This window comes from Durio zibethinus, chromosome 28, assembly GCF_047325235.1.
Source record: "Durio zibethinus cultivar Kanyao isolate XHJ-2024 chromosome 28, ASM4732523v1, whole genome shotgun sequence".
Lineage (NCBI taxonomy): Eukaryota > Viridiplantae > Streptophyta > Magnoliopsida > Malvales > Malvaceae > Durio > Durio zibethinus.
In genome coordinates, this window is record NC_143189.1 from 7075566 (window position 1) to 7102365 (window position 26800).

General features: G+C 27.3%; 1 protein-coding gene and 1 pseudogene across 3 annotated transcripts; both read left to right on the forward strand.

Annotated features, from left to right (window-relative positions):
- Window positions 1–2430: 2430 nt before the first annotated feature.
- Window positions 2431–11749, forward strand: LOC111281220 (putative disease resistance protein RGA1; annotated as a pseudogene). The gene is made up of 5 exons (XR_016335047.1): window positions 2431–2470; window positions 6700–6947; window positions 7235–10011; window positions 10959–11026; window positions 11585–11749. The product of XR_016335047.1 is annotated as a putative disease resistance protein RGA1 (transcript).
- A 5692-nt stretch (window positions 11750–17441) lies between these two features.
- Window positions 17442–21964, forward strand: LOC111280518 (putative disease resistance protein RGA1). 2 transcript variants are annotated; one of them, XM_022867995.2, is made up of 3 exons: window positions 17442–17836; window positions 18157–20942; window positions 21595–21964. In XM_022867995.2, exons 1-3 carry the CDS (start codon window positions 17663–17665, stop codon window positions 21650–21652), a joined length of 3018 nt encoding a protein of 1005 aa, XP_022723730.2. In that variant the 5' UTR covers window positions 17442–17662; the 3' UTR covers window positions 21653–21964. The 2 variants fall into 2 exon arrangements, with proteins under 2 accessions (XP_022723730.2, XP_022723729.2); XM_022867994.2 differs by having other exon boundaries at window positions 17495–17836; window positions 21591–21964.
- Window positions 21965–26800: the final 4836 nt, after the last annotated feature.

Genomic DNA, 26800 nt, shown 5'->3' on the forward strand with positions numbered 1-26800 from the left:
TACGTGGGGGGAAGGATAAGCACCCCCACAATGCCCATAAATTGGTACCATTTAATTATGCGTTATTTTCGGTGTTAGATAAAAATGGTTTCAATTTAAAATTTAATATTAATTCCTTTCACTTTTTAAAAAATAAATTTTGGTTAAAATTCTTTTTTAGGAATATTGAAGAAATCTTTAAGTTAAAGAATTATCTTAAAATTCTCCAACATCTAGGCAGAATTTAAAATAACTTTTCTTGATTAGATTAAACAAAATACTCCTTAAAATAAAAATAACACTCTTATGAAAGATGATTGTTGGTGACTCTCCAACATCTAGGCAGAGTACCAAGAATTATTTCTTTTAGAATGTTATTTTTGTTTTTATTTTATAATATCATAATTTAAAAAAAAAGTAAATTAAAAAAACATTTTTGTGCAAAAAAGTAAATGATGGTATTATCAGATAGCAAGCAACAATTAAAGAAAAAAAATGCAAACAAGTGCAAACAGTAACAAATAAATGTAGGTAAGCCAATAAATGTTGTGTATGATAATGAAATGCAAATTTGAAATTGGATTCTTAAATATAATAAGACCACATTGACTCTCCATCATCTAGGCGGAGCTTTGGTGCGATTTATATTTACGATCCCATTTTATTATTATTCCCTTTTTATTATTAAACAATTATTAACCCCATTGTTAAAGAGAATTAAAGACTCATGAGAAAAACTTAATGGAATAAGATTTCTTTAAATACCCCATCATCTAAGCGACATTCGAGAACAAATTACTCCACTTAAGATCTTCGCACGTATCCTCAAAATTTTAAAAAGGTTTTGAGTATAGGTTTAGGTCGAGGTCTTAAGATTTGGTGAGTTTCAGGCAATGATTCAAGATTTCGTACCAAATTTGGGGTTTTCAAAATTTTAAATTTTAAGGTTTTTGGATTTTAGGGTTTAGGATTTAGAATTTTGGATTTTAGGGTTTCAATTTTAAGGTTTGAGGTTTGAAGTTTTGGTTTTAAGGATTTAGGGTTTAATTTAGGATTTAAAGAAAACGCGAACATCTTTAAAAATCTCCAACACAGGCGAATTTTCGAAACAAGTTCGGTTTTTATGATTTTTGAAAATTTATTAAAAATCTTCATATATTTCCTTTTTTATGAAAACTTATTTTTAACAATAACATTAATTTTATTATTATTAATTTTAATTTTTTATACCTTTTATTAATTTTCTTTTTATAATTCCCCAACATCTAAGTGAAATTATTTTTAGAAGTGTGTTTTTATTCCCTCCAACATCTAGGCAGGGAAAATAAAATAATAAAAAAAATTTAATTTTTATTACTAATTTTTATATTATTATTATTTTTTAAGCATTTTTAATATATATTTTTTAATTATTATCTTATTTATTTTTATTTTTGTTATTATTAAAACAATTAAATATTTATTCTAAAAAATTTTATAATTTATCATACATAAATATAAGAAAAAAACTCAAAATAACAAAAAAAATAATATATAAAAAAATTCAAAAATTAAAAAAAAATTTACTTGAACTAGACCAGTCAACGACAATTTGACTGGGTCAAAAACAGGGGCAGCTCAATAAGCAGTTCGGTTGAACCGGTTGAGTGACGGTTTAGCGCACGATTCAATTGAACTGGTTCAAGGTTGGTTGAACAAGTTGGAAGGGTTGGTTTGCACGAATCTCGGGTCGAGTAACAGGCACGCGCGGATCCTTCTACACTCAAAACGACGTCGTTTTGGACTTTAAGCTTTTATATATAACTAAAATTTTTTTTTGGTTCATTCTTCTTCTGCCCTAGAAAAAAAAAGGGTCAGAGCTTTGGGGAGAGCTCCAGATCTCCCGCCGTCTGGTCGTTGGACCGCCGTCCGATCGTTGGACCGCCGCATCAACCGTCGTCTGAGTCACCGTCGATGGTGGTCACCGGTGATCGAAAATTTCAAAACTGACCAAAAGGTTCCTTTTGACCTCCTGAGTTCAGATCTGTCATCCTTTTCAAGAGAAGTAGCCCTAACCATCGTAGATCTAGGCTTGAAGTTTTCTGTGTTCTTTTTCTTCCTCTTTTTTTTTGTTTTTCTGTTTGGAAACTAACTAATGCCTTTTTCTTTGGTACTGGTGGCTCGACGCTGGGTTTCTCCCTACGGGGAGGACTGTGTTTTTGTTTTTGTCTTTTGTTTGTTGTTTTTTTTTTTTGTTATTGTTTTAGTTGTGGAATAGTTTGGGGTTTCTGGGGGTGGCAGAAAGCAGTGTTTAGGTTTTTTAGGTGTGGGATTTATCGCATTTTTGGGAATTTTTTTGGGTGTCCGAGAGAGAATAGAAGGGGATGAAGCTAGGTTCTTTATAGAGTCTGATCTGTGTTGGTATGGGTGTCTTAAGGGCTATAGGGGGTGGCTGTAGGAACGGCCGTAGAGATGGCGTCTAGTCTAGTGGTTGTCCGGTCTGGTCACATGGGTTAATGGTCTGATGGGACTAGGTAGGGTGGTTGGATCAAATGGAGTCAGGCAAAGGGCTGGATAGGGGCGATAGCGGCGCCATACCAACCTTCTGGTTTTTGTCTTTTCTTTTTTTTTAATCATTATTATAATATTTTTAATTTTTAATTTTTAATTAAACCGATATTATTATTAATATTATTATTAAAATTATTACTATTAATATTAAACTAGAACTGAAAATAGTAGATCCGGACAAAATCGATATCTACAATTTAAAATTTAAAAATTTCTTAGATATATAATCCTCTAAAATTTATTTATAAAATAAATATTTTTAATAAATTATTTAAATTCAAAACGAGAATCTATCAAAGATTAAAAATTTTGTATAAATTTTAAATTCAAAAATATCAAATTCAAAAATTATCTTTCTTTTTTAAATTTAGTCAAATTTTAAGAATATGTAAATATATACATATATATCATAAATTTTGAATGCATAGCTCCACTAAAATTGATTAAGTTTAATTTTTAATTTCCTTTTTCATTAGATTATTTTAATGATAAAGTAGGAACGACTGGTAAAGTAAAAACAAACTCATCATATTAAGAACTCAAAGAAACGAGTTTTGGCACATAAGAATTTGAAGTGTAATATTTGATCGCAAGACCTCGCTTGCAAGCTCTAATCCATCATCATTGAGAAAGTGAGGTAGTTGAGATTTAGTTCCTATAAAAATTTTAATTTTTTTTAACAAAATTGCTTAAAAAGCTGTTCTTGCTTTGAAATATTTTCAATTTTTTTTGTTTTGCATTTCCTTGAATGTGAAGATATTAAAAATAGGTTTTGTTTGAATATACAGGGGACAATGAGCATAGTTTTGGTTTAGTTGCCAGTAATTTCATGTGTTCTTTCATAAATTTACCAACTTAGAATGGATAAATACATTTTTATGCATTGAAATAATTGCACTATTGGCTTCAAAAATTAATCTAATATATCTAATATATAGTATATTACAACATAGAAGATTACAAGTTGAAAATGACTTATGTAGAATTTTAGGTAGATAGCTTTTTTTTTTTTTTTTACAGGTAAGAAATTTTCTAAATTTTTTTTTATAATGACATATAAGATATTTATTAATTTTAGACTATTTGTCAAAAAAATTAAAATTTTATTTAATTATCTAAAATTTTTAAAATTTAAATAAATGACTACTTCATATATATTATTTAGTTATCCAAATATATATCTACGTGGATAATTTTTAAATTGTTAGTAACAAAATCTAATTATATTATAATAAATAAGTAAATTTATTATAATATTTACAATAATAAAAAAAAACATAAATCTATTTTGTTACTATACATATATATATTTAAATAAATAAAAATAATTTATACATTGCACGGTAATAAACTAGTTAAAAAATAAATTTGTAATGTAAACAAGTGAGAGAAACCCTAAAATTACTATCATTTGGTGTAAAAAAGGCAATAAATATCGTAAAACAATATTAAAGAGTTATGATAATTTTAAATGTAATGAAAGGTAAAAATAATCGTAAAAAATTATTATTGTAACGTAAATATTTAAGTAGATAACATAAAATTTTAATTAATTATTATTTTTGTAGATACATAAGAAAATAGCTAAGAATTAAAAAACAAATAGGCAACATAAATAAGTAAGAAAACGTACAATTTGTATAATTTGGCGTAAAATGGGTAAGAAAAAATTATTATAATTTTAAAAATAATGAAAAATAAGAACAACTATAAGAAAATATTATTGTGATATAAATAATTAAGTAGATAATATAAACTTTTAATTGATTATTACTTTTATAAATATATAAGGAAAATAGTTAAAATTAAAAAAACCAATAGGTAACATAAACAAATGAGAAAAATGTAAAAGTACCATTTGTTGTTAAATAGGTAAGAAATATTGTAACACAATATGAAAGAGTTATAACAATTCTAAATATAATGTAAAGTAAAAACAACTGTAAAAATATATTATTATAACATAAATAATTAAGTAAGAATGTAAAATTTTAATTAATTATTATTTTTGTAAATATATAATCAAAATAACTAAAAATTAAAAAACAAATAAATAATGTAAAAAAGTGAGAAGAATCATAAAATTCGTATCATTTAGCATAAAATGAATAAGAAGTATTGTAATATACACTAAGAAAGAGTTATAATAATTTTAAACGTAATGGAAGATAAGATAAATTGTAAGAAAATATTATTATGACGTAAAATAATTAAGTTTACAGTGTAAAATTTTAATTAATTATGTTTTTGTAAATATATTTTAAAAATATCAAAAATTTAAAAAGCAAATAAGTAATGTAAATATGTGAGAATAAGTGTAAAATTAATATCATTTAATGTAAAATGGGTAATAAGTGTCATAAGAGACTAAAAAAAAGTTATGATAAATTTAAATTTATTAGAATATAAGAATAATCATACGAAAATATAATTATAACTTAAATAATTAATTTTGTAATATAAAATTTTAATTAATTATTGTTCATGTAAATATATAAAAAAAATCTAATAAATAATAATAAAAAGTTTTGGTAGCTTAAACATACAAGAGAAAACGTAAAATTTATATAATTTATTGTAAAATGTGTAAAATGTGTCTTAATATAATAATAAAGAGTTATGATAATTCTAAACGTAACAGAATGTAAGAAAAATTATAAAAAATATTATTATAACACAAATAATTAACTTAGTAACGTAAAATTTTAATTAATTATTATTTTTGTAAATATGTATTAAACTAGTTAATAAATAATTAAATTTTATTAACAAAAACAAGTGAAGGGAACAGTAAAATTTCACTAATATTTGAAAGTTATCATTATATAACTTTTAGCCTTAAAAATTTATTAGGATCTTAAAAATTTATTAGGATAAATATTTGTGTAGTAATTTTATTTTTTGCTATGTAGTAAAAATATTTATGTAACAGTAAAAAATGTTATATTTGGACTGAATGACGTTTCAAATATATTGATTCTTTTTAATAAAAAGACGTCAAAATTTGTAATCAAAATATCTATGAAAGAAAAATCATACAATTAAAATGGTATAACTGTCACTTTTCATTTTTGTGATTTATGTTAATAAATTTTTAAGATTAGAAAAAATCATATAAATAAAATTGTATAATATATAGCACAAATAATTAAAATATTATTTTAAAATTAAAAAAGATAACATAAAATAATTGATATTTTAAAATAAAAAATAAAAAATTATTAAGATGAATACTAAAATTTGTATTAATTATTATTGTAATATTGTTATTTGTTAATAATGAAAAAATAACAAAATGTTATTTATTAAAATAATATATATCTATAGTTGAATTTTTATTTTAATGTTATTGTTTATAAAAATAGATGAAAATAAGTATAGAATACATAAATTAAAATATTTTTTATTTCTTAGAAAAATAAAATAAATAAAATTGTTTTTATATTTTTAATTGATTCTGTTCTGTCATTTTCCTTATTTTTCATTGTTTAAAATTTTTTAATTTCTAATGAGTTATCATGACATCTCATATCTAGGGTGGTCAACTCAATTCGCCCTCGACCAGACTCTATAGGGTCGATTTTTTTTTTTTAAATTAGGTTTCGAGTCGGATCGAATCAGATAACGTTAAGGAAAGGTCGGAGTCGGATCGGGTTTGAGTTTTAGACAAACCTGATCCGATCCGATATTATATAAAAATAATTTTTAAAATAATTTTTTATTTATATATTTATATAATTATATATTTAAATATTTATATTAAAAAAATAATATTTTATATTTTAAAAAATAATATTTTATTAATTTCGGATCGAATCGAATTCGAGTATTAAAAAAAATAAAAAAATTCATATCGAATCAAGTTTGAATTTGACGGATGTAAAATCAGATCGAATTCGAGACGAGCAAAAATCCGTCCTGTCCCTACCCGTTGCCATCCTACTTATATCTGCTGATCTTAAAATAAAATTGATAAATTGTGGTTGTGACTTTACAATATAAAAACCCTATTATTATAGTAACAGGAAATTACCGGAGAGATTTACCAAAAAAGGAAAGTACTAGAAAATATAGTTTTTCCCATTTATACCTTCGCAAGAAAGCAAAAAAAGCCCACAATTTTTTTTGGGGTTTCCTTTTTCTTATGAAATAGTTTGGAGTGGACCGTAGGTTGGTATTTTTTTTATGAATCTGAAGAAGAAGCAAAGGCGAAATCAATTGTTTCAGCAGTCGTGGAGAAGTTGGGTTCGTTGATGATGATCCCCGAAGAGATAAAACACAATGTTGGGATTGTCCTGGCTCTTGAGGAAGAAATCCAAAAAATGACAACCCATTTTCAGGATATCCAATCAGTTCTTCAAGATGCAGATCGAAACAGGTACGAGTTGCCGCACCCCCCATTATTATATTTAGAGTTTGTTTTTTTTTTTTTTTGTTTATTTATATATGGAGTTCAGATCCTCTATTATGTCAAACATTGGGCCCTATACGAAGACTTTTCCTCCATAATAGAAATGGAAATAGAATATAGATATTTGACAAGGGATGAAACTGAAAAAGTTTTATAAATTTTGATTTCAATAAATTTAAGCCATGAGAATGATTAGGGTTTAGTGTTAAAATTGCTTACTGAATGTATAGTTGTTAATACGTTTGTTTTGCATTGCCACTCGTTACAATAAATCTTATCTTTTGCCTTCAACAGATACAGGATGCCAATGTGAGAAATTGGTTAAAGAAACTCAAAGATGTGGCCTATGATGTTGATAATGTGTTAGATGAGTGGAATACAGCGAAACTCAGATCTCAACTTGCGAAAGAACAAAAAGAAGTTGAAGATTTTCCCTTGCTAAAGAAGATACGCTATTCTATCTCTTCTTTTACCTCTCAAAGTATTCTGTACTATAGTATTGCTTCAAAGATAAACGGCTTGAATGAACAACTTGATTGTATAGCTACTGAAAAAGAAAGGTATAGGCTTGCGTTAGAGAAGGGAGTTGAAGAACCCAAAAGGCAAATAACTGCGTCTTTCACCGATGAAGAAGAGGTTTATGGTAGGTGTCAAGAGACAACAATTCTAGTGAACATGTTGGTCGGAGAGAATAGTAACGGAGGAGGGGCGAGCCTCCATGTCATCTTTATAGTAGGGATGGGAGGAATTGGAAAAACGACTCTTGCTCAGCTGGTTTACAATCACAATGATGTTGAATGTCATTTTGACAAGAGAATATGGATGTGTCTCGGACACTTTCGATGAAAGAAGGATTGCCACAGAGATCCTTGAAACATTTAAAGGCGAAACTCCAAATTTTGTTGGAAAGGACAACATTATGCAGCAAATTCGTAGTCATGTTGTGGGGAACAAAATACTCCTCGTGTAGGATGATGTGTGGACTGAAGATCCAACAAAATGGGAGCAATTGAAAAATTCCCTCAAGTATTGCTCTATTGGGAGTAGAATTTTGATAACCACTCGTAATGAAAGAGTTGCTATAACTATGGGAACAACAACAGTATATTTATTTCCATTACATTCCCTGTGAATGTTGTTCATTACTTAGCCATAGAGCATTCTATGGTAGGAGAAGAGAGGAGAGTGAAAATTTAAAAGATATCTGCAGGAAAATTGCAGAAAAGTGCCACGGCTTGTCACTTGCTGCAAAGATTCTAGGCGGCCTGCTGCGGTTCAAGAGAACCAGAGAACAATGGCAAAGTTTCTTGGATAGCAAGATATGGGGCATTCAAGAGGCTGAACGAGATCTTTTCCCTCCATTGTTTTTGAGTTATTGCGAGTTACCTTCAGCTCTTAAGCAGTGAATTTCTCATTGTGCTGTCTTTCCGAAAGGCAAGATCTTAAGCAAAGATGAATTGATCAAGTTGTGGATGGCTCAAGATTACCTGAAGGCAGTACGAGGTGAAGAGATGGAGATTGAGGGTGTGGAATATTTTGATGAGCTAATGATGCGATCTTTTTTTCAGGATTTTAAAAGGGTTGAACTTGATAATGGTATTCTGGAATTTAAAATGCATGATATAGTACACAATTTTCTTCAACTTTTAACGAAAACTGAATGTTTGGTGCTAGTAAATGATGGTTTTCAAGAGTTCAGAGTAGATTCTTCTTGTGAAAAGGCTCATCATGTAACATTGATTTGCAAAGAACTTGTACCAACTGACCCTGATATTTGCTACTTCAAAAAGGTGCGAAGCCTCCTTAATGACTCAGGCAATCATGATACTTCATCAGTAAGCATATTTTTGCCCGAGTTGTTTGATCAACTGACTTGTATAAGGACATTAAATTTGAGTGGCAGTTTGTTTGGAAATTCAGTTGACGAACTTCGTAATCAAATAGGAAAGTTGGTTCATTTGAGATACCTTAACTTGAAACATAATAGAAAATGGAAAGAATTACCTGAATCAGTATGCGAGTTATGTAATTTACAAACCTTAAACCTCACATGGTGTGATAGTCTTAAAGAATTGCCATGTGGAATTGGAAAATTAGTTAACTTGAGGCATCTTGATAATGAACGGATGGACTTGAGCTTGATGGCAGTGCCGAAAGGAATTGGAAGATTAACAAACCTTCGGACACTAAGGGTGTTCGTGGCAGTGGATGGTGGCACTAATAACGAAGCATCTACTCTTGAAGATCTTCAAAACATAATGCATCTTCGAGGACATCTTAAGGTAAGTGGATTAGCAGTTCGTGATGTGACTGAAGCTGAGAGAGCAGAACTTCAAAACAAAAAAGGCCTTCGCAGTTTGATACTAGATTTTACTATTTCCAAGGGGTTGATGCCAGAGACATGGATGAGAAGAGATGATGGAAGACTTCTTAAAGCTTTACAACCACCTCCTTGCTTGGAAAAGTTAGAGATATGGTGCTACAATAGCACCATCATTTTCCCCAACTGGATGATGGTTCTAACCAAGCCGAGGCATGTTTCACTGTGTTTATGCTTTCATTTAAACTTGTTGCCTCCCTTGGGGAAATTGTCATCCCTCGAATCACTTTACATAGGGAAAATGAGAAGAGTAGAGAAAGTGGGAGTTGAATTTTTGGGTGTAGAAAGAGAAGAGATATCGGCATTATCCTCATCTTCATCATCTATCATTGCCTTTCCTAGTTTAAAACATCTTTAATTTTGTGATGTGGAAGAGTGGGATTATTGGATCCCATTAAAGAGCAGAGAAGAAGAAGAACATATTAGTATTATGCCTGGGCTGGGTTCCCTAACAATTGATTCCTGTCCAAAGTTAAGGGCACTGCCAGGCTACATTCTTCAGAATACAAATCTAAAGCAATTGGATATAGGTCAGAGTCCTATTCTTTCAGAACGTTGCAGAAAGGAGACAGGAAAGGAGTGGCCTAAAATCTCTCATATCCCTAGCATCATAATTGATGGTCTATGCTTGCAAGTTCACTGCTCTTCTATTGAAGAGTTTGGAGTTTTGCAATTGCAACCACCACAAAAGGTGTTCTTATATTTCATTTTTAGTATCTGTTCAATTTACAGTAAATGTAGGGCATATACTCTGCCTAAATTTGTGGTTGAATTGTCAAAAAAATTTTCTATTTCTGAAAACGTCAATCCAAAACTGTCATGTGATAAGGATTTGCTTTTTCCTGATATTGTTTCCTTTTGCTTTTAAATTTAATTGCAATAATAGCCTTACAAACTTCTTTGCAGCAAATTTTATTTTAACTCCATACTTACTTTTTGTCTAATGATTATATTTTAGAAATGATGAATATTTCTAGCTAATATAAATTAGTTTTATTAGACTCGCAATTTGTGTATTTGTGTTTATCTGTTTCGTGTTAATACGTATACAACACAAAAATTGTCATGTCACAATTCGTGTCTTTACGTAAAACTCAAAACATATTATTTTCTTTTTGTCAAACCCACATATGATTTTCATTAAAATTTTAAACTTTATAATTGTTGTGTCTTTTTTCGCATCTATGTCACTTAATTGTGTTTAAAACTTTCAATTTTATTATATTTTAGAAATGAAGAATATTTCTAAGTAATATAAATTAGTTTTATTAGATTCACAATTCGTATATTTGTGTTTATATATTTCATGTTAATACGTATACAACACAAAAATTATTATGTCATAATTCATATCGACACGTTAAATTCAAAACATATTATTTTATTTTTGCCAAGCTCACATGATTTTTGTTAAAATTTTAAACTTTATCATTTTTGTGTCTTTTTTCATATCCATGTTAGTGTATTGTGTTTAAAACTCTCAATTCTAATTTTTAATGCAGCTTTCTCGCAAAAATGAACTTCTGATTTTTTCCTCTGGTCTGCAAGAAAAAGAAAAGAAAAGAAAAACAGTGTTGCATCAATGCTATTGTATCTTTACCTTAACTAATTAACTCCTACTATTTGCTTGCTTTTCAGCTCTTTGTCAAGTTCTAACAATTTCCTCAAAGCGTTTCAAGAAAATTGATGTGTATAAAAAAGGAGAGGTATGTATGAACTATAATTATCTTTATGTCATTTGTTTTTCTTCTTAGCAAGCAACGTGATAGTCAGTTATTGTTAGAAAATATAATAATTATAGGCAATATTCAACAGTTGACTTTTGTTTCAAGTCGCCTTTATTGGAATACATGAAATGTCACTTTTTTTTAGTGCAAGGGAGGATGTAACTTAGGATAAGAGAAGAATATATTTACATTGAGATTTAAATTTTAAATTTATTAAATATTAGTTTTTAAAAGTATTTATATGAATTAATTAAATAAATTCATGCATTGACACTTATTAATACGTGCTTTAATTTTAAAACTTTGATGTTAGTGTTAGTATTTGAAGTTAATTGACATCTTAATTTACATTTTTTATTTCAAAGCATGTCGAGGAAATTCTCTCATAAAACTTTTGGGTGATCAATAGAACATAGACTTGGTAATCATTTATTTTTAAAGTTAATAATGAATGGAACCAAGTAATTATTGGTTTGGAGTTTAGGCATATGATTTCTGAAGTGATGTTTTCAACAAACTGCCATTGATGTTATGAAGGCAGGAACTGGATTTTCAGGCAAGTAAGTTGGGATGTCATTGCCTAGAAGGAAGGTGATTAAAGCATGTTGTGTCTCTTTGTTTCTTAAGATTTTGCTTGATACTAGTGAAGATGGAAACACTTGGACGAGAATAGTGAAAGAATCAGCGTTATCATTTATCGTACCTTGATCGTCCGTTTTGAAATTGAAGTGTCACTTCCCCGTTCATCCCAATTGTTGCATTTTATTATACTTATTTCTTTTCTTCTAGGTACATTTAGTACAAAGGAGCAAAGTTATTTAAGCTCTGCGCTTTAAGATGATTTAAGAAAATGAAGAAACTTTCAATCTCTTTGTTCTTTTGGGGTTATAATATAAATTGCTGTACTATCTACCCTTTAAACTGAAATTTCCAACAAATTTAAAGCATAAGAGAACCTAGTATAAATTAAGGACTTGACTTTTATTGCTCTCACATCTACATTGCCAAGCAACAATCTCAGAAAGTTTGCAATTGGTGGTTTTTAATTGTATCGCTCTTGCATTTGGATAGCATTTTCAGCTTTTATTGTTTTTTCAGGGGATTGGGGGAAAAAATCGGTGAACCATTGAGTCATAAGACAGTTCATTACTTTAGTTTAAAATTAAAATAAAAGATATTTTTAATTATGATACTTCTAGTTGAATAGTCCACCATTCATCGTTATTTCTGTATTTATGTTTAAATATATATTTTTATCATTCATTTAAATCTCAATTCTATTATTACAACAATTAATCTTATCAATCTCATCATCAACATCATTATTTTCATTTTCAGAGTCTATCATACAATCAAATGACATTTTTTCTGTTTTATTTACAACTTGTATACCTAAAGTTAGCCATCCGGAAAAGTTTACCAAACCGTTTCAAGGCATTGACAATGACACAGAATGATATCTGCAGCAAAATATTTAGTAATTAAATTTAATAGTACTTTGGCTTAAATATTCAGCAAACAAAAATCACCCAACACCCTTGCTGCACCATATAACTAATCATTTCTCATTGCTTTTCCATCAAATGATCAAAACCCAAATCTCTTCTGCTACAAAGAGAAGAAATAAAACTTTCACAATTGGCCACAGTCACAAACAAACTTAATAAAGAGAAAGCAAACAAAAAACCCACCTTCCTCTGAACATAAACACTCTCTCTTCCTTACACACTCCTAAGTCCTAAGTAACATTTTTCTCACACATACAACCTTCACCACCAGCAGAACCACTGTCGCCGTACCACTACATTGCTTTGCCACACCAACCTCGTGATTAAAACTACGTCATTTTGCCCTACTATCACCCTAAAGATTATTAGAAATAATAAATAAAAAAATAAAAAAAAATTTTGACTTTGAAGATTAAAAAATACTTTTTTAAAGATAATTATACATTTAAGATACAATGAAACCTCAAAATTCTCTAAATAGAAATAGTGTAAATAGTTATACTAAAATATCTATTTATAATAAATGAACAGATATAAAATATTTCTTCAAATTATTATGATTTTTTATATAATCATGATCTTTATAAACAAAAATCTATTTATATTAAATAATTATGATAATTTATCATATAATAATTATTTCTATTCAAATATAATTATTTAAAATATAAATAAAACTAATACAAAATTAATTTTACTCATCAATAATTAAAATTTTCTATCTAATATAGGATAGTCCACATTCTAAACTGCTAACAATCTCCCATTAGTTTGGAATGTTAGTGCTTAATCTTTAACTTTTCACACTAATAAATATTATAAATATAAGAAGATATCTCTCGATTTAAACATTAAATTGACGTATATATCTTAAAATTCTAGCGAAGTTGATGGTGTTCACAAATTAAATTTCAACTCTTAGTATTAAGAATTAAAGATATAGCACACATAACACTTATTTATTTTTTTGTCAAAATTTTACAACCGTTTTAGTACTATTATAGTTATGTAAATATCCTATACATAAATATTTACAAAGAGAGACTTCAATTTTTCTTGTTAAAGTTGCATCACTTATATGTTTATATAGGTAGAGTTTTCGGTATGTCTCCATTATTTTAAACATTTAAATAACAAACTCCATTAAGAGTATAAAAATCCATCTTCCCTATACAATGGATTATACTAGTTTTTAAAATTTAAATAGATTTTACTAGTATTTAATATACACATAACAATAATTTATTTTTACCCATTAAACTTTATAATTAGAAGTTACTAATTCAAAGTTGAGTTTTCATTATTGGTATATAATAGCACGGGTTTAAATCCATTATACTTGTAGCTAGTACTATTAATCAAATATCTTAGTATTTAATTTTCTTTTATGATAATTACCTTCACTTGAGATTGACTCTATAATATAATTATTTTAGGCTAATATGTCTAAATTTTTTATTTTGCATATCATTTATATGCTCTAGACATTTTTATCTTATTCTTGTCATTTTAAGAAATAAATGATATTAGTTGTGATCACAACTCTACACTCATAAATTTCAACCATTCTATTTAAATACTTTTATATATCTTTAATAAAATTATACTTTCTAGATAAATGCATAAACTCAATGAATAAGCCAAGTCATTTTAGTCCTTTAAAGATATTTAAGGGATTTTTTATGATTTTACTTTAATAAGTTATACTAAACTTATTAGATTCTATAATTTGCTCATAAAATTTTACTAAAACCTTACAACACTATGGTGATAATTTTTATTTCTTTTTATTCTTATTACTTCCACCATGTGCAAATATGCATTTTTTTTATTAAAGAATGTGCCATTTAGTTATCAAGATATCATATATACTTAATTAAGTTACCATTTCATTTATCTTTTCACTATTTATTTTTTTTAAAGTAGGAGGCCTCCAAATCCACTTTTAATGAAAGATAAATAGTAAATATTTAATATTTTCTTCTCATAAAAGTTTCAAAACTTTTATTTAAACTCAATATAAGAATATACGTAAATAAGAATGATGTCAAATATAATCACTCTCAAATTTTTTTTAAGTATACTCATGCTTTCTATCGTCTCTTTTTGAAACTTTCATGCCAACTTATGGAAACTTACGAATCTATTTCATCATGGAAACGATTTACCAATTTATTACCATGAGCAAATCCATGTCCATCACCCAAATGGGTCAAATAGTATTCATCTTGCTATTTAATTTTTTTCTATGTTCACAACATTTTTGAATCACTCATAGCTTTTAAAATAAACATAATTTTATACTTTCACTATATCTCAAAACTAAAATTATGAGTTATAAATTAAATAATTTAATTCAAAATCAAAAAATTAAAAGAATAGTCAATAAAAAAAAAAAGCAAAATTCAATGGACTCAAGGTCTGTTACGAATTGTTAATCATCAATTCTTTTAGTAGAATATAAAAACCATTTGGATAATTGAAACTTTTCACACTTATTTCCAAAGTCGATTTTGTCAACTTTGCTAATTTCTTTTCTTTGTAGTTTCCTCATGCGAAATGCGAATTTCACATAATTGCATTTAAATTGTTAGAAAAAATAAATAAAAAAACGAAAATAATAGAAAAGAACTTTGGCTTTGAGGCGTGAAGAGCATTTTCCTAAAGATAATTATAATTTTAGAATACAACAAAGTCTCAAAACTTTTTAAATAGAAGTAGTGAAAATAGTTATATTAAAAGATTTACTTCTAATGAATGAACAAATATAAATTTTTATTCAAATGGTTATAACTTTTTGTATAATCATGACTTTTATGAAAAAAATCTATTTATATTTAAATAGTTTGATCATTTATCATATAATTATTATTTTTATTCAAATATAATTATTTAAAATATAAATAAAATTAATACAAAAATTAATTTTATTTATCAATAATTAAATTTTTTTTATCCAATGTGATATACATTACATTCTAAATTATTAACAGAGACTCAGTGGCGTGGTTGTTCGATACTATGCACTGCTTCCTTGGTGTTGTAAGCTGCCTGGGTGTGCATTTTCTGACCGTCTGACCCTGAAGTTAAGATTGTACGGATGCACGTAACCGTATGCAAGTTCATATAATACCTATCGTAGCTGTAGATATATGATATATCTTTGTTGATTACTTTGAAAGTGACGTGTATTCCATGGACTTTACCAGCTTGGACGTGGCTGTAGGGTACAGAGGGAAGATGCTGGGGCACGTAACATGGAACATGGTCACGTAAGGGCGATGTTGTCGTCTTAAGTGGAGGCAGATCTGGAGCTTAATGGCGTTAAGGTGTTGTCCGAGGTCGTGTATATGCTGGAAGACTTGGCTAGGGGCCATGATGATAGTTCCCGGGAACTATCACCTTTGATACAGTTACGGAAGTTGCAGGCTGGCTTGCCCTGTTGTTCTTTAAGTTCCGTTTAAAGGTAAAAAGGAAAAAGCTTACCAGTAACTACTTGCACCAAAAAAAAAAAAAAAAAAAACCTCAAGCTTACCACAAAGTCGTCTGCAGGGTCGAGAGTTCGAACCAAAAGACAAAAAATAAAGTTGAAGCTTGGTGTGAATAAAGTTGATATAACATCTTTTCGAAGTACTAATTGAACGTGTAACGTGTTGGTGGTGGTACCTTTTCTTGTAATTTTTATTTAAATTAAGCTTGAAGATTTGTTTTTGTCATGTTTAGGTGTCATACTGTCATGTTGATTGCTACAATAATTTGTTTACGGGGAAAATTTTCAATTGGGGGAGATAACTTGAGCAACTATCCATCAAAGCTGATTTATGCCAACTCAGCATTAACTGAACCAAATGACTGTTAATTAAGCAAATTCAGTAGCTCATTGGTTTTCATCTTCAATTCTTCATTCCTGAACTTTCATGATTAGCCTTTCGAATCAAGGCTGCGTGACTAATTGATCTACATTTTTCAAATCTTGATTGCTTCAAGTAAATTAGTTTAGCCAGCTGCAACTTACTCTGCTGGCAGAGGGAATTTATTTATTTTCTTTTGATTAGTGATTTAAAGTCTTATAGTTTCTTTTATGTAATGGTCACGCAACTTATTGATACGTAAGTTATTGATAGAATATTAAAATTTTAATTTAAATTATTAAAATTTAAATTTCGATAGCTTTAAATTAAAAAAATAAAATAAAATGTAAGTCATTCGTTGTAGAACTTCTGCCAAAACCACTGTAAAGGTGTTGTTCATGCTACTTGGATCATAATATTGTTATTTGTTAATAATAAAAAAATATTATTTATTAAAATAATATATATAGATGAATTTTTATTTAATGTTATTATTTATAAAAATAAAAATAAAAATATAATTTATAATATTTTTATTTATTTGATAAATAAAATAAATAAAATAATTTTTTATATTTTTTAATTGAATTGTTAATCTCATCTATTATTTACATTGTTTTTTATTATATAAATTTTTTAATTTCTAATGAAATATCATAATATCAAAGTACGATGATAAATTGTGATTGTGATTGTGATTTTACAGCAGAAAAACTTATTATTCTAAGAACTAGAGACTACGGAAAGTATAGAAGTTATGGATTTACGTGATAAGTATTTAATTTAAAATTAATTGATAATAAGCAAAAAAATATAATTTAAATATAAAATTATAAAAAATTAAAAATTTATTAAATGTAAAATAATTTATTTTAACATATTTTTATCATAAAAATAAAAAAAATTCATATGATAAATTAAAAAATAATGAAAAATATTATTTTTATATCATATTAAATATTTAATTTAAAATTAAATAATAATAAATAAAAAAATTAATTTATATATAAAATTATAAAATATTAAAAAATTATTAGATGTGAAATACTTCTATAACCTTCGGGCTCCTTAGTGACGAAGGCTAATATATTTTATGGAGCTTTGCGTGCAAATACAGCAATAAATTATTACCAATTATACCTTCACAAGAAAGCAAAAACAGCCCACAGTTCTTCTTTTTTTTTTGGGGGGGGGGGAGGGGGGGTGTGTGTTTCTTCTTATGAAATAGTTTTTTTTTTTAATCTGAAGAAGAAGCAATGGCGAAATCAATTGTTTCAGCAGTTGTGGAGAAGTTGGGTTCGTTGATGATGGTACCTGAAGAGATAAAACACAACGTTGGGGTTGCCCTGGCTCTTGAAGAAGAAATCCAGAAAATGACAACCCATTTTCAGGATATCCATTCAGTTCTTCAAGATGCAGAATCGAAACAGGTACGAGTTGCCGCATCCCCCATTATTATATTTAGATTTTTTTTTTATTTATATATGGAGTTCGGATTCTTTATAATGTCAAACAGTGGGCCCTCTGTGAATACTTTTCCTCCGTAATAGAAATAGAAATAGAATATATATATTTGACAAGGGATGAAACTGAAAAAGTTTTATAAATTTTGATTTCAATAAATCTAAGCCATGAGAATGTTTAAGGTTTAGGGTTTAGGGTTAAAATTGCTCATTGAATGTATACTTGTTAATACGTTTGTTTTGCATTTCCACTCGTTACAATAAATCTTATCGTTTGCCTTCAACAGATACAGGATTTCAATGTGAGAAATTGGTTAAAGAAACTCAAAGATGTGGCCTATGATGTTGATGATGTGTTAGATGAGTGGAATTCTGCGAAACTCAAATCTCAACTTGAGAAAGAACAAAAAGAAGTTGAAGATTTTCCCTTGCTAAAGAAGATACGCTATTCTATCTCTTCCTTTACCTCTCATAGTATTCTATACTATAGTATTGCTTCAAAGATAAAAGGCTTGAATGAACAACTCGATTGTATAGCTACTGAAAAAGAAAGGTATAGGCTTGGGTTAGAGAAGGGAGTTGAAGAACCCAAAAGGCAAATAACTGCCTCTTTCATCAATGAAGAAGAGGTTTATGGTAGGTGTCAAGAGACAACAATTCTGGTGAACATGTTGGTGGGAGAGAATAGTAACGGAGGAGGGGCGAGCCTCCATGTCATCTCTATAGTAGGGATGGGAGGAATCGGAAAAACGACTCTTGCACAGCTGGTTTACAATCACAATGATGTTGAATGTCATTTTGACAAGAGAATATGGATATGTGTCTCAGACACTTTCGACGAGATAAGGATTGCCAAAGAGATCCTTGAAGCATTTAAAGGTGAAACTCCAAATTTAGCTGGAAAGGACAACATTTTGAAGCAAATTCATAGTCATGTTGTGGGGAAGAAAATACTCCTTGTGTTGGATGATGTGTGGACTGAAGATGCAACAAAATGGGAGCAATTGAAAATTTCCCTCAAGTATTGCTCTATTGGGAGTAGAATTTTGATAACCACCCGTAATGAAAGAGTTGCTATAATTATGGGAACAGCAACAGCAAACTTATTTCCATTACCTACCTTGTCTCAAGAAGAATGTTTTTCATTACTTAGCCATAGAGCATTCTATGGAAGGAAAAGAGAGGAGAGTGAAATTTTAAAAGATATCTGCAGGAAAATTGCAGAAAAGTGTCACGGCTTGCCACTTGCTGCAAAGATTGTAGGCGGCCTGCTGCGGCTCAAGAGAACTAGAGAACAATGGCAAAGTGTCTTGGATAGCGAAATATGGGGCATTGAAGAGGCTGAGCGAGATCTTTTCCCTCCATTATTTTTGAGTTACTGCGAGTTACCTTCAGCTCTTAAGCAATGCATTTCATATTGTGCTGTCTTTCCTAAAGACAAGATCTTAAGCAAAGATGAATTGATCAAGTTGTGGATGGCTCAAGATTACCTGAAGGGAGTGCGGGGTGAAGAGATGGAGATTGTGGGTGAGGAATATTTTGACGAGCTAATGATGCGTTCTTTTTTTCAGGATTTTAAAAGGGTTGAACATGATAATGGTATTCTGGAATTTAAAATGCATGATATAGTACATGATTTTCTTCAACTTTTAACGAAAACTGAATGTTTGGTGCTAGTAAATGATGGTTTTCAAGAGTTCAGAGCAGATTCTTCTTGTGAAAAGGCTCGTCATGTAACATTGATTGGCAAAGAACTTGTACCAACTGACCCTGCTATTTGCTACTCCAAAAAGTTGCGAAGTCTCCTTATTGACTCAAGCAATCATGATACTTCATCAGTAAGCACATTTTTGCCCAAGTTGTTTGATCAACTGACTTGTATAAGGACATTAAATTTGAGTGGCAGTTTGTTTGGAAATTCAGTTGACGAACTTCCTGATCAAATAGGAAAATTGGTTCATTTGAGATACCTTAACTTGAAACATAATAGAAAATTGAAAGAATTACCTGAATCAGTATGCGAGTTATGTAATTTACAAACCTTAAACCTCACATGGTGCGATAGTCTTAAAGAATTGCCACATGGAATTGGAAAATTAATCAACTTGAGGCATCTTGATAATGAATGGACGGACGTGAGCTTGATGGCAATGCCGAAAGGAATTGGAAGATTAACAAACCTTCGGTCACTAAGGGTGTTCGTGGCAGTGGATGGTGGCACTAACAGCGGAGCATCTACTCTTGGAGATCTTCAAAACTTAATGCATCTTCGAGGACATCTGAAGATAAGTGGATTAGGAGTTTGTGATGCGACTGAAGCTAAGAGAGCAGAACTTCAAAACAAGAAAGGCCTCCGCAGTTTGATACTAGATTTTACTATTTCCAAGGGGTTGATGCCAGAGACATGGCTGAGAAGAGATGATGGAAGACTTCTTGAAGCTTTACAACCACCTCCTTGCTTGGAAAAGTTGGAGATATGGTGCTACAATAGCACCACCATTTTCCCCAACTGGATGATGGATCTGACCAAGCTAAAGCATGTTTCACTGTGTTTATGCTTTCACTTAAACTTATTGCCTCCCTTGGGGAAATTGCCATCCCTTGAATCACTTTACATAGGGAAAATGAGAAGAGTGGAGAAAGTGGGAGTTGAATTTTTGGGTGTAGAAAGAGAAGAGATATCGGCATTATCCTCATCTTCATCATCTATCATTGCCTTTCTTAGTTTAAAACATCTTGAGTTTTGTGACATGGAAAAGTGGGATTATTGGATCCCATTAAAAAGCAGAGAAGAAGAAGAACATATTAGTATTATGCCAAGGCTTTGTTCCCTAACAATTGATTCCTGCCCAAAGTTAAGGACACTGCCTGGCTACATTCTTCAGAATACAAGTCTAAAGCAATTAGATATATGTCAGAGTCCTATTCTTTCAGATCGTTGCAGAAAGGAGACAGGAGAGGACTGGCTTAAAATTTCTCATATCCCTAGCATCATAATTGATGGTCTATGCGTGCAAGTTCACTGCTCTTCTATTGAAGAGTTTGGAGTTTTGCAATTGCAACCACTACAAAGGTTTTCTTATATTTCATTATTAGTATCTGTTCAATTTACAGTCAATTCAAGTGTAGGGCATATACTTATTCTGAAATTGGGGTTGAATTATCTAAAATTTTTCCTATGTCTGAAAATATTACTGCAAAACTGTCATGTGATAAGGATTTGCTTTTTCCTGATGCTGTTTCCTTTTGCTTTTAAATTTGCAATAATAGTTTTTCAAACTCCTTTGCAGCACTTTATTGGAATACTTGCAATGTCACTTTTTTATAGTGCAGAGGAGGACATAACTTAAGAAAAAAAGAAAGGGCTACATATGCTGAGATTTGAGCTCTAAGCTTGTTAAATGTCATCTTTTAAGAATACCTGCATGAATCGAGTGGGTTCTTGCAACATCACTTGTTAGTGCATGCTTTAATTTTAAAGCTTTGATGTTAGTGCTAGTATTTGAAGTTCATGTGACATCCTTGTTTGTAATTTTGATTTCAAAGCATGTCAAGAGGAAATTCCCCCATAATACTTTTGGGTGATCAGTGGAACGTAGACTTGGTAATCATCTATTTTTAATGTTAATAACAAATGGAACCAAGTAATTGCTAGTTTGTAGTTTAGGCGTATGAGTTCTAAGATGATGTTTTCTAACAAACTCCCATTGATGTTATGAAGGCAGGAACTGGATTTTCAGTCAAGTAAGTTGGGATGTCATTGCCAAGAAGGAAGGTGACTAAAGCATGTTGTGTCTATTTGTTTCTTAAGATTTTGCTTGATGACTGTGAAGATGGAAACACTTGGACGAGAATACCGAAAGAATCAGTGTTATCATTTATTGATCCTCCGTTTTGAAATTGAAGTGTTACTTCCTCGATTGAAGTGTTACTCCCCCGTTCATCCCAGTTGTTACATTTTATTGTATTTATTTTTAGATGTGTAAACGACCAGAGCTTTCATGAATTATTTGTGAATACATTTGATTTTTGTTTGTTTTTATTCATTTATTAAATTTAAAAAATGATTTTGAATAATATTTTTATATTCTTTTATTACATAAATTGAACATGAATAGAGATATGTTTAATTTGTTTATGTTTTTGAACAGATTTGTTAAAAATTCGTTTAAAATTTGATTATTTATTGTTTATTAATATGTTGTTTGTTTGCTTTTTGTTTTTAATAATTTTTATATATAAAAGTGTGAATTTCAAAGGTATCTGGCTTAAATTTTTTTGTAAATTTTTAAATTAATAAATTTATTTTTAAATATATAACCTTTCTTAATTTATTTAAATTTAATTTAAATCAACTAAAATTAAAAATAATGTTTATGTGAAATTAAACTATTTAAAATTTTAATTTCAAAAGTGATTAAACTTGAAGGACTAAAATATTTTAGATAAATATTTTTATAAAATTTAATTTAAATGAATTTTTTATTTTTAGATTTTTTTATAATTAAAATTTTAATTTTAAAAATATTAAAAGTAATTGATTAAAATATTATTAGTAGTTTTTATAAATTTTAATTTAAATTACCTTTTTTATTATTATACTCCTTTTTTATAAGTAAAAAGATTTTTTTATTTTTCATAAAAAAATAATTTTTCACATTAAATGAAAATACAAATAAAAAGAAATCAAAACTTAATGTGCATAAGAATAAAATAAATATATGAATTTTGTTTTGTTAGTTGTTATAAAAATAATTGTATATGCAGTTTATATTGATAAATAATTTCATTAAAGATAATCTTGATTAAATCATTTAAGTATATATATTGTTTGTCTTTTAATTTTTGTTTTAATATATTAACTATATATGTATGTTAATGATTTTATTATTTATATGTTTTATGAGTTAATCATTGATCATTGATAACATAATTAAATTTTCTTAGTTCCTTGAAATAATTCTTTAATAAATCATTTTTACAGTTTAGTTTGATATCTATTATTAATTTCTCTTTTGTATTTTTTTCTAGAATATTATAATTGTTATTCCCATAAACAAAAATCAATATTAAATTAAATACAAATCAATTGTACCTTTCCAACAACAATTAGTACTATATAATTCGTTTAAAAATTTAATTGGACTTTTCATCCATAGCATTAAATGATTTATGTAAAATTAATTTCCTTCAAATTATTATAAGAATTGTTCGTCTTAATTGAAATAATAATTAATTTAATTTTCTCTCAAATTTTAAGTTAATATGTATATATATAATTAGTTTATATAACAAAGTTATTTAATTTTTTCAGTTGTATTAAATTGCTAGTTTTGCTTGTCATTTTAGCGATTGAACGATCTAATATGAATTTTATAAATAAAAATTATTAAGGAAAGTAAAATTAATTGTTTTAGGTGAATTCTTTTAAGGTGCAACAAAATTTATTGAAATTATTTTTTGAATGTATTTATACATTTATTCATGCAAAATTATGTTGTTAATACTAAAAATGAAATTATTATAAATTGTGTAAGTATTACACAAAAAAGTTTGTTATTTTTAGAATTGAATGTTTTTTTTTTTAAAAAATGAGAAGTATTAAGGTTAAGATTTTATTTTAGTTTTAAAAATATGTAGTTTAATATTTTTATATAATAAAAGTTTATGGATTATAAAATTTTTTAAATAAAAAAAATTTAAACTTTCAATTGATAGAATGTACAATTACATTTAGTTAATAGAAATTACCAATGAAAGATTATCCTAAGTAGAAAAATAAAATGAAAGATTAATTGATTATACATAATTATATTTTCTCCATATCACAAAGAAGATTAGTGGTATATGATGTTTTAATGAAAAATATACAAACGTATTGATTTCAAAATTTTTGTAACATTATTTGGAAAAATATTGTATATTTTTTTCATTTTCTTTTTTATGTCAATGGAAGAATATTCTTGTTTTAAAAAAATTTTAAGGTTGTCATATTAGGTAATATTTGCTCAACAAAATTAAAATTTATCAAATTAATTATCACTATTACATTTAATATAAAATATTATTACAAATTATAATTTAACTAAATTAAAAAATGATTTAAGAGCATTCATTGGCAAAATTAATTTGATAAATTTTTATTTAATTGTGTATTTAGTATTTTAATCATTTTGAATTTTGACTTTTATAATTTTGAGTTGGATTTTAGACTTAGGATCGACAACAATTAGATTGAATCAAGTTTTATTATCTACTTCTATTCATAGTATATTTAATTATTCACTTACGCAAATAAGCAATTTTAGCTCAATAATTGTTGCATACTTCTTTTTGTTTAAAAAGTTAAATTTAAAATTGTCCTAAATTTAAATAAAGAACAAGTATACTCAATTACTTATAATTGTAATTTCATTTTTAAAATACTCTTAATTAATTAACTAATTCATTCATAAAGAAAATAAAAATAAAAGATTGAAGATGAAGGGGGAAAATTTTAAATAAAGAACTTTTAAATTGTTATGAAAGATAAATAAGAAATATTGGATTTTGATTAGGTTACAATTTCAATATGGATTTTAGTTATGTTCAATCATTTTTTGTTTTAAATAATTATTAAGTGTTCATTTGGATGGATAGTGAAATTAACTTCGATGAGATTGAAAACAAAGATAGAGGTAAGATTGATTATTATAATGGTGATATTAATTATTATAGTGATGAGATTAAAATCAGTTATAAGATATATATTTAGATGTAGAAGAAGCGGTGCTAGTGAGTTGAATTATAATGGAAGAGAAAATGAGAATTATAGGCATTAGATTAAAATTTCTATTTAATAAAAATTTTAACTTATTTAGCATTTATAAAATTATAAAATTATTTTTTATGTCAAATAATATTTTTATTAATAAATAATTAAAAATGAATAATAATAAAAATAATAATAAAATCAAATAATATTTTTTATTTTAATTATTTATATAGTTATAAACTTTTAGTTAAAATAATAATAAATTTTATTTATATATTAAGTAATCATATTAAATTAAATATTAATAAAATTACTTCACAATTTTTAAATAAAAAATCATAATAAATAAAACAAATGTTAGGTTTTTTAATAATAAAAACACATTTGAGGGTAATATAGGAATGAACAAAATTCCTTAACCCCCTTGTCCAAAATTGACATTTTTTCATGCGATCAAAAGATTTAAACATAGCAAATGTTACCAAACAATATTTACTATGCGATTGTACTAAAAAGTTAAGCTATTCGCATTTCACTAGAGATCCAATGACATCCAAATCAGTCCTACATTGTTGACTTTTTAAAATAAATTAAAATCAAGTTAAGTTAGTTCATTTTTATAGTTATGTGTATTATGTTATTTTTAATTAAATTAAAATTTAAAATGAGTAAAAAAAATTATTTATACTCAATTTGGGTATGGATTAATTCATGTTATTTTAGTTATACTTTTTAACACCAATAATAAATTTCAAAATAGAATGAGAATACAACATAATGAAAATTTTACTGCAAAAGTAATGGAGATACTAATAGTAATTCTAAAAGAAAAAAATCCTTATACCTAAGTCTTGTAGAGGTTAAAGGATATATATTCTTTTGAGGATTTTGAAATTCATATTGTAGAAATGTTAATCTAGATGAACGAGTTTAAAATCATTTATTTGTTGATCAAGTTGCTGCTATATGGGTTGAGGAAAATAATTCAAACATTTCATTTGAAAGAGATATTATAGTTCATATTCATTCAAGAAAACTGCATAAACTTAAACATTATTGAGATTAATTATGACCCCTTACAATATTTTTTACCTATTTAAAATGGAGAAGTTGATTGGCATCAAAATATAAAAAAAGTCATTTTGAATAATAGTGATAAGAATGTAACAACAATAAAAAATATATTGTTTTTTTCTTAGTAGAAGAAGTTTTTTGGAGAATGTAAAATTAATTATTGTAAATTTAATATTTTTCAAAATTATTGTTAGCTTAATTTTTATAAATTTTATTTAGTAAATTTATTCTCATTACTTATATCATGTATATAACAAAATTTTTAATCAAAGTTATATGCTTAAAGATAAAAACATAAGGCAAAGTTTATTAATTCCATTGGTTACAAAATACTTCAAAATATTCAATCTTTTATAAGCAGTTGTACTTCACTAACAAATATAAAAACATATACCTTAATAATTCAAACAAATCATGAATAAAACTTTTCTTAATATTTACTATTTTATCATGAATTAAAAAATTTGAAGAATATTTTAGAAATGTTGACTTAATATATATTGTATATATTTATTTAATTTAATTTTAATACTAGCATTAATATAAAAGTTATTATTTTAACTTATTATGTGTTAAACTACTAATAGTAAATGAAGAGTATTTATTTATATTTTTCAAGTCATTTACACTTGAACTTTTTCTTTTTCTTTACATCATCTAGCATACATTGTAGTTATTTTTTTTTTTTTTTTGGATATATACAAATAAATGATCACACAGTAGTAGAAAATTAATAATTTAATAATTAATCATTGAAAACTTAAATGTAATCAGTACAACTTAATAGTAATCATCGATAACTAAAATTAGTGATAACTTAATAGTAAATGAATGATTAGCAGTCAATAATTGATAACTTTTTAGTAAATTAGTAATAATACAATAATAAATGCATAATACCTTAATAATGAATCAATTATAATATAGTTATAAATGCATAGTAATATAGTACTTAGGCTCATAAACTTTGACTCAAATTCTACTTTGGTCAATGTCATAACGGTTTTGGGACTATCAGATGTAAAGAATTTATAAATCGAAAAAAATGGGAAGAGTTACCACCAATCTTTTTTAGGGTGTGATTGGCCACTCAAAAGTTTATC

Coding starts and splice junctions, on each gene's coding strand:
- LOC111280518 (XM_022867995.2), top strand. CDS start 17,663: ATGGCGAAATCAATTGTTTCAGCAGTTGTGGAGAAGTTGGGTTCGTTG. Junction 17,837..18,156: donor AAGATGCAGAATCGAAACAG/GTACGAGTTGCC, acceptor TGCCTTCAACAG/ATACAGGATTTCAATGTGAG. Junction 20,943..21,594: donor CAATTGCAACCACTACAAAG/GTTTTCTTATAT, acceptor TTATGAAGGCAG/GAACTGGATTTTCAGTCAAG.